The sequence below is a fragment of the Gordionus sp. m RMFG-2023 genome, chromosome 3, assembly GCF_954871325.1.
Source record: "Gordionus sp. m RMFG-2023 chromosome 3, tfGorSpeb1-WG-v2, whole genome shotgun sequence".
Taxonomy (NCBI): domain Eukaryota; kingdom Metazoa; phylum Nematomorpha; class Gordioida; order Chordodea; family Parachordodidae; genus Gordionus; species Gordionus sp. m RMFG-2023.
Genome location: NC_088777.1, coordinates 16,279,038 through 16,299,350, shown reverse-complemented (window position 1 = coordinate 16,299,350; position 20,313 = coordinate 16,279,038). Strand labels below are relative to the sequence as shown.

The window sequence follows — 20,313 nt, the reverse complement described above, 5'->3', positions numbered from 1 at the left end:
CAATAAAAAATATTCAATTTTTTATATTTATATGAATCAGGACGCGCGGAAAGTAATTTTTATTTTGAGTCGGGCTTTACGGTACAAATAAAAAAAAACTCGTTCGGGATCATGCCAGGCAGGTCAAATTTTTTTTAAAAAAATTCAGGCCAGGCTTGAAAAATTAGGCCCAATGCAGATCACTAACATTCGTATGATGTGGCTATACAAATTTATGGTGAATTCATAATCTTAGAATATTTGTTTGCTCTGACCTTAAATTTTTATTGTATTTATGATATAAATAAACATGTTATTTTTCTTTAGAAAAAATTTAAATGGTCCCCACCAGTTAACCCAGTCCGTTCATTCTAAAGAACATGTATCCCTAACTATAAAAAAGATAAATCTTTTCAAATCTATTTTGCCATCAACGGAATCTAGCCATAATATTTCTATTGAGCAGTCATTAAATTCTATGATCAAGGTTAAAATGGATAAAAATTAAAATTTTTATATAGTATTCATAGATACTTATAATAAATATAAATTATTTTCATCTATTTTATAAATAAACAATATATTTACTTAAGTGATTGGAAATTTAATAAATAATGTTCATAATTATTAATTAAAATCATATACGACTGTGTTGCTTCGATAAAAAATAATTTAAAATCTATTTTATAAGGCTGAACAGAATCTTTATAAATTTCATGAATTTTTATAACCGTTATGAATAAAGGTTCGGGTCCCTGATTTTATGCAAATAAATTTTGTAGAAATTTTTTTAAATAATTTTATAGATTTTCCTATGACTTTTAGTGAATAATTAATAAGTTTAAGTGTGAAAATTTTTTCCCTAATAAATGCTCGAATGAGAATTTGTTCGAAAAAACGGTAAAAATAGGAGTATTTATTTTTTATAAGATGCTCTAATTGAATGAGAACAAAATATAAAGAATGTTGTTTACATAATTTATGCTCTCATAATGAGAGTTTTTGTTAGAAAAAAAAATATCATAAATAAACAAATTATTAAAAATTTAAAAATATGTTAATAATGAATTGTAAAGACGAATTATATTTAAATCGAATATTAAATTATTCATTTTTTTATAATAAAACGAATACGAATAGTGCACTATTCGATTATTTTTATTGAATTGGGCCTATATATTATCTGTCATGCTACTTATACTCCACAATCATATTAAATTTAAATACCGTTTATTTTTATAAATTAAATTTCAAGTAATGAAATAAAATACTAAATTTAAATACAATTGTTTTTAAATAATTGGTCAATAAATATTATATAAAAATATATCAAACGTCTGTTTCTTTGTTCTGGCTATCGTGACTTTCTAACTTCACTTCTTCTAATCGTTCGATTAAAATCTGGTAATATATTTGCAAATCATCTCTCTCCTTCCGAAGCTCTTGTATTATTTGGGCAGAATTAATTTCCTATATAAAAATTTAATAGGCTAATATTTATAAAAATAGGTTGACATTTATTTATATATAAATACTAATAAAAAATATTTGTCCAGTGATATTAGTATAAATCAACCTTAAAAATATTATTAAATGAAAGTAAAACTTTTGTAGGAGAGATTTGTAAGAATTTAAGTTGAGCGTTATTCTGCTGGAGTGCGGCATTGACTTCTCTTATTTGAGCATAAAGTATCCCTAATTTTGGTTTTATAAGTTCCATTTTATTTTCTTTAAGTTTTTTTGATGAATTATTCCAATATAGATCTGGGTAATCACCTAAGCAATATAAATTGTTGTTTGTAATTTATAAATATCCTGAATCAACTTTTGGCCTACTTACTGCAAAAAACTAATAATTCGGAAAAATTTAACAAAATCATTAAATTTCTAATAATTTGTTTTGAATATAGTTTTACCATGAAATCTTTTAAAAATATATAGAGTACTAATATTTTCCTATTAATGAACCGTTAAAATAAAATCAGTATTATTAATTAGCTATGTTGAATAAAGTCTAAACCATTTAAATATTTAACAGAATGTTTTAGAATTTTAAGTAATAAGTCCTAAAAAATAATTTAAAAAAATAATAAATCTAGGTACCTTTTTTTATAAAAAAAATTAGATTACGATTCAAGTCATCCAGATTGTCCAGCGATAAGCAATGTTTTTTGGAAGATCGTTTATGTATTGATATTTTATCAATATCATTTTCCAAATCGCATTTTATACTCAAAGGAGGATGTAATTTTTGTTTAAAAGAACCTCTGTAGCAATAATCCGAAATTCTGCGAGTATTACCGCATGGCTTGATCATGTGATTTATATTGTCGATCGATAGGAATGATTTAAAAACCGGGGTTTGACAAGATTCTTCGATTTCTGCTAATTTTTAATTAAGTTATTTTATCGTAAAAAAAACAATTTAGAATGACCTTGCTTTAAAAAGTAACAATAACGCCGTTACACTATCAAGTATAAGCAATATTTTTTTAACTTGAAAAATGGATAATATTTTTTCTTTACAACTATTATCATTGAAATAGGCCAATCAGAAAATATTTAGTTAATAAGACGTGTCCTAGTTTTTCAATACTAATTAGTCTTTTTTTAAGGTTGGTAAGATCAATTTCACATCTCATCTTAAACTAATAATTTTTATAACGCATAGAACTTATTATTTATTATATTCGTATTTTATAAATACAAGAAAAATAAGAGAACCATTAGTTTTGGGTGAATCATATATATTTTCCTTAGTCACCGATTGTTCTAAATTAGATTTTGATTGGCAAGATGACGAATTGGAAGACGAGTAATCGAGCTCAGAGTTCCAAGTTCGGTCGTCATCAGAAAAATCGGGTTGTAATAGTAAAGGAACGTCAGCCCCTTTAAAAAACTTTGTTCGTGGTGTATAAATTTGGAAAATAAAATACTTTACTATTGAAAAAATATTTATTTATAAACAAATTCAAACATTCATTCATTGTGAGGTATTATCTTTCCCTAATTACTTATTTCTCCCTCCTAATTTCTTTAATTATTTTTATCACAAACTTGAAATATATGAGTCATAACGTAATCGACTTCAATCATAGAAGGTCTTGTGCTAGGGTCTTTATCCCAACATCTGGTCATCAATATTTCTATAGGCTTGGGGCATTGTTTTATCAGAGGTGGTCTGGTACCTATTTGAACAAAATTTGTTTTTTTTTAAATTATTTGGGGATTTCAAATAGAGTTCGAAAATAGGCGGGTTTTAGCCAAAAATCCCACTCGTTTTGAAATTATATTTAAAAATCACCTGCCCACGCCCGCTCATTATTTAAAAAATTTTTTTATCCAGGCCGCCATCCGCCCAATGTTTAAAATATTTTTAAAAACCCATCATGCCTGCTCGAAGTAAGGGATGGCGCAGGTGGACTAAAACCCCGCCAATTGCAGACCTCTAATCTCAAATGCTTTATTTTTTATTCTTGATCTAATCTATTTATAGGAGCAGAGATACTTTCAATAGTTATTATCCATATTCGAAGGTAAGATATAATAAATTTTATGTTTATATTCTTTCTTTCATTCTTCATTTCTCTAATATATTTTAAAATAAAGAGACATTCAGAAGAAATGATGAAATTATCTTTTATACATTTATATTTTATTATTAATTATATTATTTTCTTTAACTCGTTTTTTTAATGAGATGATAAACATATTTTTTTAATTACCATTATGGACAGCCCACATGATTCTGAAAGTAGGTCCGCCGATTTCTTCGAATGGTTTTTTACGGGTAATGACTTCCCACAAGATGATTCCCCAGCTAAAAACGTCGCATTTTTCGCTATAATTACAACCTAGAATAAGAATATGTATGCAAGCAGTGTTTTATTTAAATAAGAAAACAGAGATGCGAACTCGGCAAAATTTTTGCCAGGGCTCAGTTTAAGGTAAAATAAAATAGGTGGGTTCCAGGGAAATATTTTTGAACCCGTGTTTGGTTCCGGGTTCAGCTCGGGTTTAAGAATTTTTCGATAAAAAAATTCTATATTTAATTCAAAATTAAAATTAGATACAAATTTGGTGTAAAAAATAAACTTTTTTATTTTATTTATTGGCAAAATATAGTTAAAAATACAAAGCATAGTCATGAATCAATTTTAAAAATTTTATTTAGACGTTTTAGCATAATACTTCCAAGAGCTGTTCACTCATCCTCGATCAATGTGATGAAAGAATGAATTTTAAATGTGAAAATATCTTTGAACGCTACCTATATTAAATATATTTATATGAAAATATGATAAATTAACTTAGGTTGCAAAAACAGCAACTAATTTTTGAATAAAATATATAAATCAGGGTACTCCAGCTTGGCACTCCCAAAAATGCGAAATATTTTCCTTCTTATTTCCAATACTTTTCTCTACAATCGTTATGGTATTTTCTCCTGCATTTCTTTAAGTTTTATCAATTTCTCTAGATCATCTTCTTGTTCAATAACTTCATCAGAACTAATATCATCAGATAAAATCGGCGTTGTTATCTTTTAATCCGACTCCATAAATTGACATTCGCACAAATTTATCATCATCTTTAATAAGGATTAATATTGTTTATATTTAAATAAATGGCAATTCCGTAAAATTACAATTTAAATATAAATCCAAAATAATTAATTTACTAAGCTTTTAATTAATCTTGTATCTTAGGTCAGGGTATATGGCAGCTAAAAGAATCTCATTTTTTATAAACCTTTCTTCTCTGTTCTTAGACAAGAATATAATAATTGAGAAAAATGGTTATTTTTTTCTAGTTCAATGCACCATATCATGGATTGAATGCCATCGATAGCAATCTAACGCAGGCTTAAGGAGTTTCATAATTTTTAATAACTTTTGATAAGTGGGATGTCTTAATTTTAAATTTAAGCTACTAGCTTTTGCAAGAGTATACACAATGAGTGATAATTTTATTGAATCTTGAAGTGCAAGCTGTAGGTTATGAGCTGCACAATGTACACTATAAATCAGATAGGATAAAATAGTTGATAAAAAAGTTTCTGTATATCATCGATATCATATTTATATACATTCACATCCATATTTTTATCATCTGCTGATTCACCCCTTATATCATAATCAATTTCAGGCTGCAAGAGCTTAATAGCTTTGATAAAATTTGCACAATTGTCATAAGTAATTGGTTCATTATTAATTTTAAATTTTTGTAAAGTTTTTAGTATTATCTCTTTTATATATTCTCCTGTACTTCTTTCATTCAGCTCTACAATTCTAAGAGTTCTCAAAATTATAATGGACTTTGATATAAATTGAATATTTATACCAAGAACTGACCTGTGTAGTCGTTGAACTGCATCAACTTTTAAACTTACCTCTCTTGATATTTTGTCCCTAATGAACTGGACTGTTCTATTAATATTTCGGGATAAATTTTCTTTGTTAATAACTAAATTGAACCCAGATAAAAGTTGACTTATGATTCTTTGAAATCCCGAATCTTCAGAGGTCGACCATTTACATTAACAAGTTCTAAGATAGAACTTATATTAGCTGTTAAATTTATATTTATAAATTTTTTTGGAAAAAAGGTTTCTATATTAATTTTGGGTTTTTTTGCAAATAACACTTCCTGGTATTTTAGATATTCATTGTTGTGATTTCTTTCCAGATGTCTTTCTAAATAGACAAATGATTATTGACATTTTTAATTAATATGAGCATACTTATTTATTTTCTATTGTATCAAGTGTAAAATGCTTCTCAAATATTATTTTATCTTTGAGCTTAAATCTATATAGCAAAATGATGAATTGAGGAACATTTATTAAACTTTCAAATAAAAGAGTTAAAGAATAAATTTTTTAAATAGCAATGATTTCATAGAATTAAAAAACAGATATATACATTTAATTTCATTTATAGTATCCACTTCATTAATATATGCTAAAAATTAATCTGAACAAAAAATAAATGATTAGCATATATAAATTATAAAATGATTTTAATAAGTTTACAAAAACTGCCCTACATATCTTTGTTTAACATTTCTTAAGTTAGAATATGAAAATTCTCTAAATTAAAATCCAATATAATAATTTTCTTTCATTTTCCTCTAATTAATAATCTATGAGAATAAAATGGCGTAAATGAATTTAATTGTTTAAAATTTATTAACACTTCAATAGGAAACTTTGAGAATAAATTTAAAAATTTTAAAAATGGCGTAAATGAATTAAGTTGTTTAAAATTTAATAAAACTTCAAATGTTATAAAATCTCAATTAATTATATGATTTTAAGCAATACAATGATACCCTGGTTCAGGAAATTCTCGGGTTCAGTTCGAATCGCTGTATAAAAATAAGTTGTTTCTTTTTAAAGAAAAGATAGAAGTGAAGGATAGATAAGATAGATAGGGAATTAAAATTGGTATTATTTCAATTTTACAGGGTTTCCCAAAAGGAAAAGTTTCAATTAAAAAAGGATAAGGCCCTATCAAAAAAGAAAAAGTCTCAAGAGAAAAGGAAGATTAATCAAAAAGAAAAATCCACGTTTAAAAAAAAATCGTTATTTTTTATATTTTTTGTGTGCACTTTAAAAAATTGTTGTCATTTATATATTCCTGAAATGTCATTTTTGGCAATTTAATTTTGGTTTTTAAAGAACAAGATTCATTTGTAAAAAGAACAAAATTTGTTGTTTTACATTTTTATCTATGAGAATGAGAACACTCCGGTTTGGTGAGAAGCCAAATAAATATAGTAAATTCATAAGATAATCTAATGAGATCAATGATGCATATATTTCATATACTGAATTTCCAGTATGACAATGAATTAATTGCTTAGATGTTTTTTTTATCATACTCACTAGTATGTAATTATCTGGTACCTCTCGATATGCATGTCTATCAGCATAATTTTTGCCAACTATTATAATTATTTGTTTTATCAACAGTTTTAATAATCTTATATAATTTTCAGATCTAACAGCCCATATACCAACGAATCTGGTATTCCTCCAATCGATATTAAACAGAATAAATACGTAAGTATCTGATATTGAATAAGTTTACAGGTTGTAACAACCATTTAAATTTTTGAAAAAGTCTCAAACAATTATTTCATTCTTGTTGAATCTTGTATTAGATTAGGGAAGGCCGAGATAAAACGATTGACAGAGTAATAATGTGAGCATAAATACCTTATATTTGGTTTGAAGATGTATTTTTATATCTAATTTCTTACCTAAGTTTATCTTTGAAAAATTTTCCTAGTTTGACATATTTTTCCAATTATAAAAAATCACCTAGTTTATTTTGTTTTAAGTAAAATATATTAAAGCTCATAATTTATAAATTCGTATGCATATTCCTTAAAGTCAAAGCTATAAAATAAAATTTATCGGACATTTATAGCTTAATTATAAGTCACGCACGACTTGCATAATATATATCACGCTGGGGTAAAATTGTTATGGGTAAAACGTTTAAGATATTCCGTCTGATTAAAGCTGTAAAGAGATGATTTTTAAATATTTAAGTCTATTAGAGATCTGCAAAGTTAGGCCCGGCCCGAGTCTGGCCCGAACGGGCTTCGAGCTGGGCTCGGGCCTAATTTTATATAAAATAATCAGGTTTGGGCCGGGCCTAATATTTGTAAAAAAAATTCGGGCCGGATCGGGTCGGACCTTGGAATTTTTTTTAAATGTATCTAAATTTATCAATTTTATATTGAATTTTTTATGTAAAATAAAAATATTATATGTAAAATAAAAATATTTGATTTTATTTATTGAAACTAAACGACAAATAACATATGTCTTTTATTTTAAGTAATTATAAATAATAATTTCTATATTTAAATAAATTCGAAAATTCGGGTTCGGGCCGGGAAAACTTTTTTAAAAAAATTTCGGGTTCGGGATGGGCCGGCAAAACTTTTTTAAAAAAAATTTCGGTTTGGGTTTGAAAAATTAGGCCCGATAAGATTTGGACAAAAAGGATTAATTAATAAATAGGGTGTGTATTATTTGGAATAAAATTTTAAAAAATATTCGCAAGGGTAAGAAAAAATAATTGTTATGTACGATGGTCCAAGATGGGTACACTCAAAATGTGTTATTTTTGATAAAATATTTTACATCCCCATATTGTATTGATTAGTTTAAACTTAAAAGTGATGAATGGATGTCAAATTTCAATATTTTGTTGAATAAACCAATAAAGTTATGTTCAATTTTATATTTTAACCACCTTACCCTGTGTTATGGGGTAAAATAGCGATGTCATACTTCACATAATTAATTGTAGTCCCTAAAGCATTATAGGTAGTAGAGCTAAACTTTTTTTTTGTAAATGATGGCTACATATAAATTTATAATTTATTCTATTTGTATCAAAATTTTATGGAAAAAGGTAGGGCTGTGCCGATCCACATATTTTTCGCCGATCCGACCCGATCCGATATTTTCCGATATTGGCTCAAAACCGATCCGATATTTGTATTGATTTTTCGCCACCCATTTTGAACCAAATGTAATTAAGAAATCAATATTTTTTATGCAAAATTCTAATTATGCATTTAATTTAATTTTTTTATTACTACAATAATTAAAAAAAGTTTACGGATATTGATAGTATTAAATGAATTTTTCATTATTCCTCCCCGTGATATCAGAATTCCTCAGATAACGCATTTTGCAAAATTATCTTTGTCTTTTGTAAAATACTTCCATAATTCAGATACCATATTTTAAAAAATTCTTTATTTAAGGTATAAATTAGAGATCTGCAAAGTTAGGCCCAGCCCGTACCCTTGGGCCTAATTCTATTTAAAATAATCGGGTTCGGGTGGGCGGGGCCTAATATTTTTAAAAAAATTCGGGCCGGGTCGGGTCGGATTTTGGAATTTTTTTAAATATATCTAAATCTAAATTTATCAATTTTATATTGAATTTTTTATGTAAAATAAAAATTTTTGATTTTATTTATTGAAACTAAACGCCATATAACATATGTCTTTTATTTTGAGTAATTATAAAAATTAATTTCTATATTTAAATAAAATCGGGCTGAGCCGGTAAATTTTTTTAAAAAAAATCGGGTTAGGGCCGGGCTGGCAAAACCTTTTTTAAAAAAATTTTGGGCCAAGCCGGGCTTAAAAAATTAGGCCCGATGCTGATCACTAATATAAATAATAAAATTGGCGTTATTATTTAAAAATATTTAAATAAATAAAACTTTGAGTGTTCCTTTCTATTTTTATAAAAAAACTTTCAAAATACTAAGAATATATTTAAAAAAATAAATAAAATTTGTGCATTTGCATTATTTAAAAAAAATTATTTAGAAGATATTATTAATGTAAAATAAATATACGTAAAATAATAAAAAAAAAGAAAAGTAAAATATCGAATCGATCGGGTTTTACAGATATCGGCCCGATCCAATATTTTTGAAAAACGTTAAGTATCGGCCGATCCGATATTTTTGGAAAACGTTGAGTATCGGCCGATCCGATATTTAATATCGGCACAGCCCTGGAAAAGGGTAAAATACCAATGTTTTACACAAGTTTCTCCTAATAATAAATTCTGAATAAACTGTGTATATTAATTTTATCAAATTCTTGTTTTTTTTATAAGGGATTCATAATTTCATTCAATATTTTATTTTTTATTATTTTTTAAAAATAATTAATATTATCATTTTCTGAATCCACTTGAAGAGCTAAACATGATTCAATATTAATTTTTTAAATTAGCACCTTGGGATTCGTAGTTTAGTCATGAAAAAAAGAGTCTTTATTACTGGTTTAATAATTTTGATTAAATGATTTTTCATCTATCCATCCCAAATGGCGAAGATTTTCCGGTTCATCTTTTGGAAGAATATAACCTAACAAATGAAATAAAATTTTGATGTCTATGGATTCAAATATTCTTAACTCACTCCTTATCATGAACATAACTATTCAAGACAAAAAAAACAGATAAGATATATGTCTTTTTATAATTAATTATTAAATTACAATATCGGAAAGTGTAAGTTCCACTCATTTAGTTAAACTACAACTGGACAAGGTTTGTTGGTATCCTTGAGAAAAAAAATCGGCATAATTTTATGAAGGGTGGGCCTTCATAAAATTCACGTTCGCTCATTTTGGGCAGGTCTATGACCAACGTGCCAGATAAGATAAGATAAGATAAGAATTTTGATTAAATAATATAATTAATTTTGACAGCCAACAAAAAAAATAATAATTTGATTTCAGAATTCAAGCCAAATTGAGTTCACAGCTCAAGTTCAAAACTCCAGTCACGACAGTTTTCATGACTCAGAGTCAGGAGAACTCGACTATTTAACAACACTAGCAAAAGATATTTATAAAATTGATATGAGATGAATTAATAATAAAATACACTAATTAATCTTTCTTTTTTAACAACTGTTTGAATCTGATTACAAAAAACATGGTTTAAGTTAGGAAAAAAAACCATGAAGTTTTTCAGTGTGTAAAAAAAATAAGTGCCACTTAATTTATATTAATTAAATATACTAATTTACCTTCAAATACTTCTGGTGCCATCCATGCAGCACTCCCTCTATTATTTGTCATGTGAGTATGAAAATCACAAGCAGTTCCAAAATCACATATTTTCAACACTGTTCCACCATTAATTAATAACAAGCTATAATTTTATTATATAGAAAAAAATTGATATCTATGAACAAATAAAAATTATACTTAAAGATATATAAATTTAAAATACTTCAAAGGTTTTAAATCTCTGTGTATGATTGGTTTGGGCTTCATGTTATGTAAATATGATACACCTCTGGCACATTGAAGAGCCCAGCTGATAGCATGTGATGCTGTGTATTCTGGTTTATACTTATTACTATGCAATACTTTATCATAAATATATTTAAAATTATAATCATATTATAAATAATGATTTTAAAGTAAATTTTTATTAACATATAATAAATTTGATATATATATTACTGTTATAAAGAGATCCATTTTCTGCATATTCCATAACTAGATATACCTTTAGAGATATATTTAATTAAATACTCAAAACATATTATTTACTATTGACTTAGTATTTGCTCCATAAAGCTTAATTATGTTAGGATGGTTAACTCGGGATAATTGTTGTATCTAAGATTATAAATATTTATAAATAAGTTTAAAAAATAACTAAAATTAATTAACAAATGATAAATACTTCTGATATAAACGATTTCTTTTCCATTTTGTCTTCAAACATCTTAACAGCAACTACTTTGTGTTTCCATATAGCTTTATGAACTGTCCCATAGGTCCCATGTCCTACTATCTTATAAATAATATATGATATTTTATCTTAAATGGCTTACTTCAAATATATTAAGCTCTGAGAATTCAATTTGCTCAACAAAAGGAATAATTGTTCCCATATACACAGGTGTTAAAAATAGATTCTCTTCAAACTATCTTAACACGATTTCAAGTGTCAATCATTGTCGAATATATGTAAATATTTTGATTGATTTTTCTACGATTGCTTAAATATTTATAAATGTTTTGTTTAATTATCTGAAATATTTTCTTAGTGTGGCCGGCATATATTTTTTATATTAATTACGATTATAGAATCTTTTATTTTACACTAAATAATATTACAACAATTAAATAATTACATACTGCTCCTTTTTTAATGTTGCTATTAAAAAGGTCTTTCGATATTCTAATGTTAATTGTTATTATTATAATCAGAGTTGAGGAGTACTGCAAATACTTATATCTAAGATACAAGATCCTTTTGTATCTTTTCAGTATCTTTTTGACATTTTTGATAAGATACTAGTATCTCTATCTAAGATCCTTTATTCTGAAAAGAATCTTGTATTATTTTCATTTTAACAGATACAGATTTTTTTTAATATTCATGTTTAAAATTTTACATATTTCATTATATATCTTATTTTCTTCGAGAATCTTGAATTAATTTTCATATTTTTTTTCCGCCATATTTTAAATATTTTGCAACCAAAATTAGCTGAAAAATTTACAACTCATATTAAGGTAGTTAGATAAAAAAAATAACAACACCAAAACTAAATAAGTAAAGATTATATTTTATATATAAATGTAACTCGATAGAATATCATTACCAATTTTGTGTAATATTTTTTAATTTGTAAGATGATTAACACATTAGAGTGAAGAAGAAGGTAAAATTTATATTATAGAAATAAGTTCACCTGAATCAAATCCCATATATAGAAATTTTTTTTAAATAAAAGTTAAAAAAGACATTGTAAGGATAGATGTCCTGTATAAACAAGAAAATGGTACATTGGATTAAACACAAAAAGGGGCATAAGCTATCTTAAAAATCTAAGTTTACAATATTGTTTACCTTTATTAAAAGCTGTCCAAGATGATATCGGCAAAAAATGTTGAGAAAATATTTTCCTATGGAATATAATGAAGCTTTTTTGTCATCAATTTCTCATCTATATTTTAGGTATTTATGGATTGAGTCGGATGATAAAAAAAATACTTTCAAAATATATTAACAAAAGAAGCCCTAAATGTAGACCAGTTCAAGCTCAAACTATAACAACAATAGATTTGACATCTAATAAAGAAAATGATGGTTATTTTTCTTTTGTTGACAAATGTTGCTAAATTCAATAATACAAATAACATTGAACTGGAGGTTTTAAATTATATTATGAGAAAGTTGAAATACATTATAAATGCTTAATTATTATCCTTCTATTAAATTTTTTATACATATAATCATAGGCGTAAGCAGGATTTTCTTAAGGGGGGTGGGGAATTAAAAAAATTCTGGGGCTTCACCCCCAGATTCCATTTTGGGCGAGCAATCGGCCCGCTTTTGCCCGGCCTTCGGCTAGGTTACCTTAGTCTATATATAGTCATTAAATATTTTTGGTTAATTTTAATAAAAAAAATAAGCCTGGAACAAATATTAAATATATTTTTTAGTTTATATAAGATATAATAAATTATTGTATATACATTAATATAAAAGCATGGTAATAATTTATTCCATACAACAACTATAAGAAATTTATTTATAAAAAGTTAGTAGACATATGGTTGATATTCCTCTATTATATAGAATTGGTTACAAAATACTAGGTAAAATTCCACTTTTACAGACATATTTGAATTACACTTAATATTTTAACAAATTTTATTAATCTATGCTCTTGATAATAAATAGAGCAACAATTTGCATTCAATTATTTAACGCCTTCTATTTATTTTAAATAAAATTAAATATTAAAAATTAATCTTCATATTATTCATCCCACATAGTCTTTAAAAGATATTTTCTGATGTCCTTATCAATATTTTATAGTTTTCTGTAAAATATATAATTCGCTATAATGGTAAAAATTATTTGATTGTCATATGATAATTGATAAAATTAGATATACTGTAAATCTACCACATATTATTTTCCACTGTTTGTATTGTGCCTTAATTTTTTTATCTAATTTATGATAATTTTATCAATAGTTATATAATTATATTTTACTTTTATTAAGATAAATAAATTAAAATTACTCACTTTATAAAAAATTATATTTGATATATTATATTATTTAGTAATTATATGGATCTATTATTAATAATTATAATACATTTCACTTTTGTTTTAAGACTTATCTTCGGCTTATATTCCATTTTTAAAAAACATTTTTGGTTCACTTTTTTTATATATAAATTATTTTTTCCAAAAATGTATAAATTATGATGAATAGTTTTATAAAAAAATATCAACTTTTACATTCTTTCTTTCAAATTATTGTTTAAGATATATTCATACATTTTTAAGGGTCAGGGAGTGGGGGGAGAACTAAGGGGAATATTTTTATTAGCTTAAAATGATATTCACAAAAAGTGATAAATTTCTGAAGGGGGGATTTACCCTTACCCCCCCCCCCCCGGCTACGCCTATGTATATAATACTGCAATACCTTCATCATCTCTAATTGAAAGGTTATTTAGTTTTGGCACAATGTTAAGTACGCAGAAATGCAAAGGTCTAATGATAAATTATATGAAAAATTTGATATCATATAAAGTAATGATTTTAAATATTCTTTTGCAAATTAATTTTTTAACTCCCATTAAAAATACTAGTCTCCCTTTTCAATATATGCATGGGCTAATACTAATGTTAAAATGCCTGATTATTATAATTAACCCATCATTAAATATTTTATTAATTATTAAATATTCATTCTTATTAAATTGTTGTTATCTTCACAAAATATTAAATACTGTATTTTATAAACTATTCTAATTTAATTGGTAATGATAATTTAAAAGTATCTTGTATTTAAGATACTTTATTTAAGCAAAAGATACAAGTATCTTTATCTTGTATCTTTTTGATATTTTGAAAAATACTAGTATCTTGTATCAAGATTCATTTTTTCACAAAAAATATGTTGTATTCCCAAGGACCTGTTAAACTCTTAATTTAATTTAATAATTTATTTTAATTAATATTATAATTTGTAGTGTATCTCAATATATCGTAATATATATTTATACATTTTGAATTATAACATTCGTCAATTAGATATGGTTAGAATGATCATTTTATTTTAAATAAACAATAATTTAAGGTTGTAAAATTGGTCAAGCAACTTTGATTCATTTAAAGATACATTTTTATTATTCAAAAAATTTATACTTTTCTAATACCACACATTTATATTTCCATCCATTTCTTTTAGAGATTCTGACCTAAGATCAACCTATTAAATTCAATGTCTATTACATATATTTCAATACATCTACTTGGATTTTTTATCTATTTTTATTATATTTGTTTCAAATATTGCCTTTACTTTTAATCAAAAAAAATATTTTTCTCTAGGTTAAATAAATATTTTAATGATTTTAAATGGTTTAACATTTCTCAATTTTTTTTTTTATGAAACATATACATCAAAAATGAGCAAACCATGGAAATATGTTTTTTAAATCATTTCAAAAAACTTCTGATAATTGATAGATTGTTAAATGAATAAAAGTACGATTTTTTGGCTTCGTATATTTTAAGAAATGGCATAAAAAATTAAAAAGGCATTGTATTTTTGAGTGATAAGTGGTTTATAATTAAGCTCAAAGAATTTAAAAAAGTACATGATTGGGATACATAAAAAAATGTAAAAAAAAATAGTTTTAAGAGGACAAATTAAAGTAAAATTAAAATAGATAACGTACATCTTTTTGGGGATTTATCTTTATTTGTAAAAAATTGTACCCATTTCTCCAATGCTCGTAGACCATTTATTTTGGAGTATTATGGAGAATAAAACAAAATAGGGGGTATAACAATCTTCCCAAACAAGATTTCAATATCTTTTCTTTTAAAATTATTTTTGTCGTATTTAATTTTATTTTGCTACAATATTTTGTAATTTTTATTCATTCCTTTTCCTTACATGTTTTTTTTAAGTTTTATGTAAAAAAAATTTAAAAAACTGATAATAACATTTATTTTACATATAAAATCAAGCATATTGCAAATATAGTTTCCCAAAAAGAATTTAGATAAATAAATTTAAAAAATGAGATAATTTTTAGGCGAATAAATATCATTAATTTAGAACTTTATACACGAAAGTTTTTTCTAGTTAAATTTGCATCAACAATTCTCTTTCAAATGAAATCAATTTTAAAAAAAGCTTATAATTTATCGTTTTTGGTATTTGTCCTAATTGAGTCATTTTTTTAAAACAGTTAAATCATTATTTTTATAATAAATTTCTAATGCCATTACTTATTAAGTACATGCGTAAAATGTAGATATATACAAAAATAAAATATATTTATGTTTTGAGCCCAGTAAACAGTTTTCAGCTTGATCGTTTGACGTTAAACATTATAACCTGCATATAAATAAAGATCGACTAATATTTATAAGTGTTAAAATTTTTTTTATCTAATATATACTCCACAACTGCCAATAATATTCGTGCTTAAGAAATTTATCCCAATATATTAAAATTTTACGCAAATTTCAAACACATCTTTTGTATCGCTCCTTTTAAAATTCATCTCAATATATTAAACTTTTGCACAAATTTCAAACACCCATTTTGTATCTCTCCTTTTAAAATTCAGCCCACGTATACATATTTCAGTTCAATTCTTCCCCTATTCCCCAGAAATCCCTCCAAAAAAATCCCCCCAACTCTCCAAAGACCTCCCCTATTTCTCCCCAATTTTTAATTTTTCCCTTAAAATCCCCCCCCCCATTTCCTCCTTAGGCTTTTCCCTGATTTATCCCCTAGGGCTCCTACCGCTCATAAATACCTATTTTTAAATTCATTTAAATCGAGAATAATAAATGATTCTCCACTTCTTATATTATAAATTTCTATACAATAGTATAAGTCATATCAATCTTTTTATACCCCAAAATTTAAGATAATTTAACTCATAATCAACTTTTAATTAACTTTTCTTTCATTTCGAAAATCATATTTTAAATATTCATCAGCTCATTTTAAAAAAAAATTTTATCCACATTATAAATAAAAAAAACATTATCTTTTCTATTCCCCCTTATCATTTAACCCTAAATTCATTCATTTTTTTAAAAAAAATTATCTAACACACTTTTATATTCTACTCAATTAACCAAAAAAGCGTTCCAAATTAATCAAAAATTATTACTTTTATTAACGATTTCAATTCTCTTTTATTCCTTCACGTTTTTATTCCAAACTTAAAGATAATATTGTTTATTATTATTCTATACTTTCAGCGCTACATTAGTTTTTTGTACTCATTAATTTAAAATTCTCGCTCATGTTAATTTATAATTTTGATTAATTCATCTTAACGCTCTACCAACACAATTCTAAAATTAAAAGTTTTATATAAAAGTCTTTCATTATCTTTATTATTATATACCTGTGTTGAATTTGATGGGGGATTTCTTAGAAATTTTAATGAGTATGGTCATAAATTATATATATTTTCTCTCTTTTTATTCGTTATCTCAGAGTCAAAATATTAAAGTATACATTTTTTAATATATAATTCTTTTTATTAATAAAAAAATTCTAACGTTCCTCGCCTTCTATTTTTTTTTCAATTCAGTTTTTTAAAAAATTATAAATATCCCATATATTATAATCATAATTTTAATTTTATTTCTTCTTTCAGATATATTTAGTTCTTTTCTTTATTAATAAAAAAAAATATTTTAATTAAATTTAATTAGTAATTATGTAAAAAAATATTATAATATCTAACTTCTTTTTGTTTGACCAAGACAAATTTTTGCAACAAGCAGCTAATGCCATAAAAAGCTCAAATCAATTCCATGTAAGATATTTTAAAATATATTTTATTTTTATTATTGGTTTTTAAAGTTACACAACAACCAAATATTTTCATCATTTGAATTTTTGCTTGACAATTAGAGTGTAATGTAATCTATATTTATTTTAAGCTAATCGGTTTAAGAGACTTTGGCTTATTTAAAAATTTTGCAAATTTCTGGCCATACCCGTAGAAAAATATCTTCACAAGCAATATTTTTCCCTAGTCTGTTATTCTGTCCCAACTCTAATTAGTTAATAAAACAAAATTATATGAATTAAAGGACAATTAAATAGAGGTTTATAATTTTTTTTCTAATTTTAAAGTTTTCACCAGACTATCAAACCAATAGTTAACAAATGATTTATTGCAGAATTAAAATCAGTTCGATACCGATTATATATACTTTTATAACAACCACCAATTGTTTTATTTTTACATTCGTCCTACCTAGTTTAAAAATGATTTAATAACCTTCTAATTCATATATATGTGCATTTTACAGCTAATCTTAAAGACATATTTTCAGTCAACATCCTATTATTGCAGCTAATTTGAAGTCAGGTGAAGTTAACATTTGTGATATGTCAACAGCAAGTTCACAGTCAAACGAGAAGACAACCCAAACAATTAAAATCGTCATAAGAAAATCGAAAGTATTTTATTACATACATTAAACAATAAATCACTATTAGCAATACTTTTGTTGGTAAGTCGTATAATTTAATTTTCCCGAATAATTTTTGATTCGGGTTTCATTTATTTTTTGGACTAATATATTACGCTCAGAATAAAACAAATCTGATTACTAAATAAATATATGAAAGGTATTTTTGAATCTGATTTGACCTGAAAGTTGAATTTTTAAGGGTTCTAAAATGATTATTTATTTTAAATATAATTAATTTTTTTTAAAAATTTAGGTTTCCGAATCGGTTGTGGAATTAATTGCCATTACTTGCCAATTAATTTAGTAACATAATGAATCATTCAGGCTATTATTAGATTCAATAGTTTAATCGTTAAATATGACTATAAACAAACACATCGTAATTGATAAAATAAAATATGCTATATCAGAAATAAGATGCCAGATAATGCAACAAGTAAAAAATAAGCTCATTTCTTTGAAGATGGATACGGCAACACGATTTTAAAAATAAGTGTTAGGAGTTAATGCCTAATTTATTATGGATGATAAGATTCAAATTCGAAATATAGGTTTTGTTAGTAATTGTAAAGATGCACACGGCGTCTAATTTAGAGGAAGAAATAAAAAATTTATTAAAAAAGTATAATATATGTTTGAACCAAATATACAGTATCACAGTTGACAATAGTGCCAATATGATTAAAACCGTTGAAATGATAGCTGAAGAACAGCTGATTACTCATTGATCTTTCTGAAGATGCCTTCTCAGAATATTTGTGCCAAATGAATGATATGAGTCTTCACAGGCATATAACGAGTCTTCGCAAACAATTAACGATTCTCAAATAAATGATATAGAGATCGCGCAGCAAAATGACAGCGTTATTTCGAATATACATGATAGTGATTCGTCTAAGGAGTACATTATATATGATCAATAAAATTAAGATACTGAGATAACCTAAATTCTCAGCACTATTATTAAGAAAAAGTAAATAATAATGATATGGATAATTTAATAAATGATCTAAGAAAATCATTTGTGTGCATTGTTGTGCCCTTACAATTCAATTAGGGGTTAATGATTTTATAAAGAGAAGAGGAGGACGTATGAAATAAGATCAATTCTTAAATTGTTTAAATCACAAAAATATAAAAATTTACATACACTAGAAAAAGTTAACAAACCAGTTTTGGACAATGTTACTAGGTGAAATAGCATCTATAGAATCTGAATAATAATAAAAACTTTTACATAAAAATGGGGCAGATATATTCGCAAACGTTAATTAATTCGCATTCAAACTAATCTCACGGTATTATCTCCAGTACTATAAAACTACAGAAAAGTCTTGCATCATAGGAGATTTTTTTAAATGGCTGGAATGTAAATTGAATTTGGAGGAAATCAACAATGAACTCTCTAATAATTTGCTTATGTGTTTGGATTGTCGGCAGAAATATCTGTTTAATAATAATGTATTTAGAAGTGGGATCTACATGAATCCGAGATTTAATTACCAAAATGGAATCTATCCATCCGAATATGATTAATTGCTGGCTAGGGTAAATTTATATTATTGAACTTTAAATTAAATAAATCTATTTTATTTTAGGACCATTTGATGTCTACATGGAGACAAATTCAAATGTTAGCCAAAAGATAACCCATCTCTGATGGCTATGCTATTCCTGTCAGTTGTAAAAAAACCAGGCTGGATATATATTTGGAGCGACAAAGCGCTAATGCTTCAGTATACCAAAATATTGAGAGCATGGATATCAAGACGATTTACGGTTTAATATATAGCCAAAAATTGCCATCCAATCAAAATATTCTGCAGTATTGGCAATCTAAAAATTTTAAGATCCTGAACTATACACCCTCTCGCTAGTAGTTCTACTAACTACTCCTTGCTCGCAAGTGTCTGTTGAAAGATCCTTCAGTGCGCTAGGACTGATAGTAACACCTTTACGAACCAGATTAGATAAATCTACTTTGAACGATATTTTATTAATCAAACTTAATAAAAATATATTAAACAACGTTTTATTTTATTTTTATTTATGTAAAATTTTTATTTGGATATTTGTAAATATTATATCATGTTTTATTTGAATAAATAAAATCATTTTAATGAAATTATTACAAGGTTAAAGGATACTAATTTTAAAATGACAATTAAGAAGCACAAAATAAAATTATTAAATATATAGGATGTATTACCCAAACTCTTGAAGTATTGAAAAAATCAAAATTAATTTACATATAATAGTTTTGA

The 20,313-nt window shown here is 25.4% G+C and overlaps 1 protein-coding gene across 2 annotated transcripts; it reads right to left on the bottom strand.

Moving 5' to 3' along the window:
* Positions 1–1,203: 1,203 nt before the first annotated feature.
* On the bottom strand, positions 1,204–11,520 carry LOC135927360 (mitogen-activated protein kinase kinase kinase 7-like). Of its 2 annotated transcripts, none has more exons than XM_065463326.1 (12): positions 11,385–11,520; positions 11,234–11,344; positions 11,098–11,166; positions 11,008–11,053; positions 10,772–10,910; positions 10,566–10,690; positions 3,705–3,833; positions 3,037–3,167; positions 2,704–2,878; positions 2,110–2,364; positions 1,586–1,755; positions 1,204–1,449 (listed from the first exon to the last, which is right to left on the bottom strand). In XM_065463326.1, the coding sequence occupies exons 1-12, from the start codon at positions 11,442–11,444 to the stop codon at positions 1,309–1,311; spliced, it is 1,551 nt and encodes a 516-aa protein (XP_065319398.1). In that variant the 5' UTR covers positions 11,445–11,520; the 3' UTR covers positions 1,204–1,308. The 2 variants fall into 2 exon arrangements, with proteins under 2 accessions (XP_065319398.1, XP_065319399.1); XM_065463327.1 differs by having other exon boundaries at positions 2,110–2,361.
* Between the last annotated feature and the right edge of the window lie 8,793 nt (positions 11,521–20,313).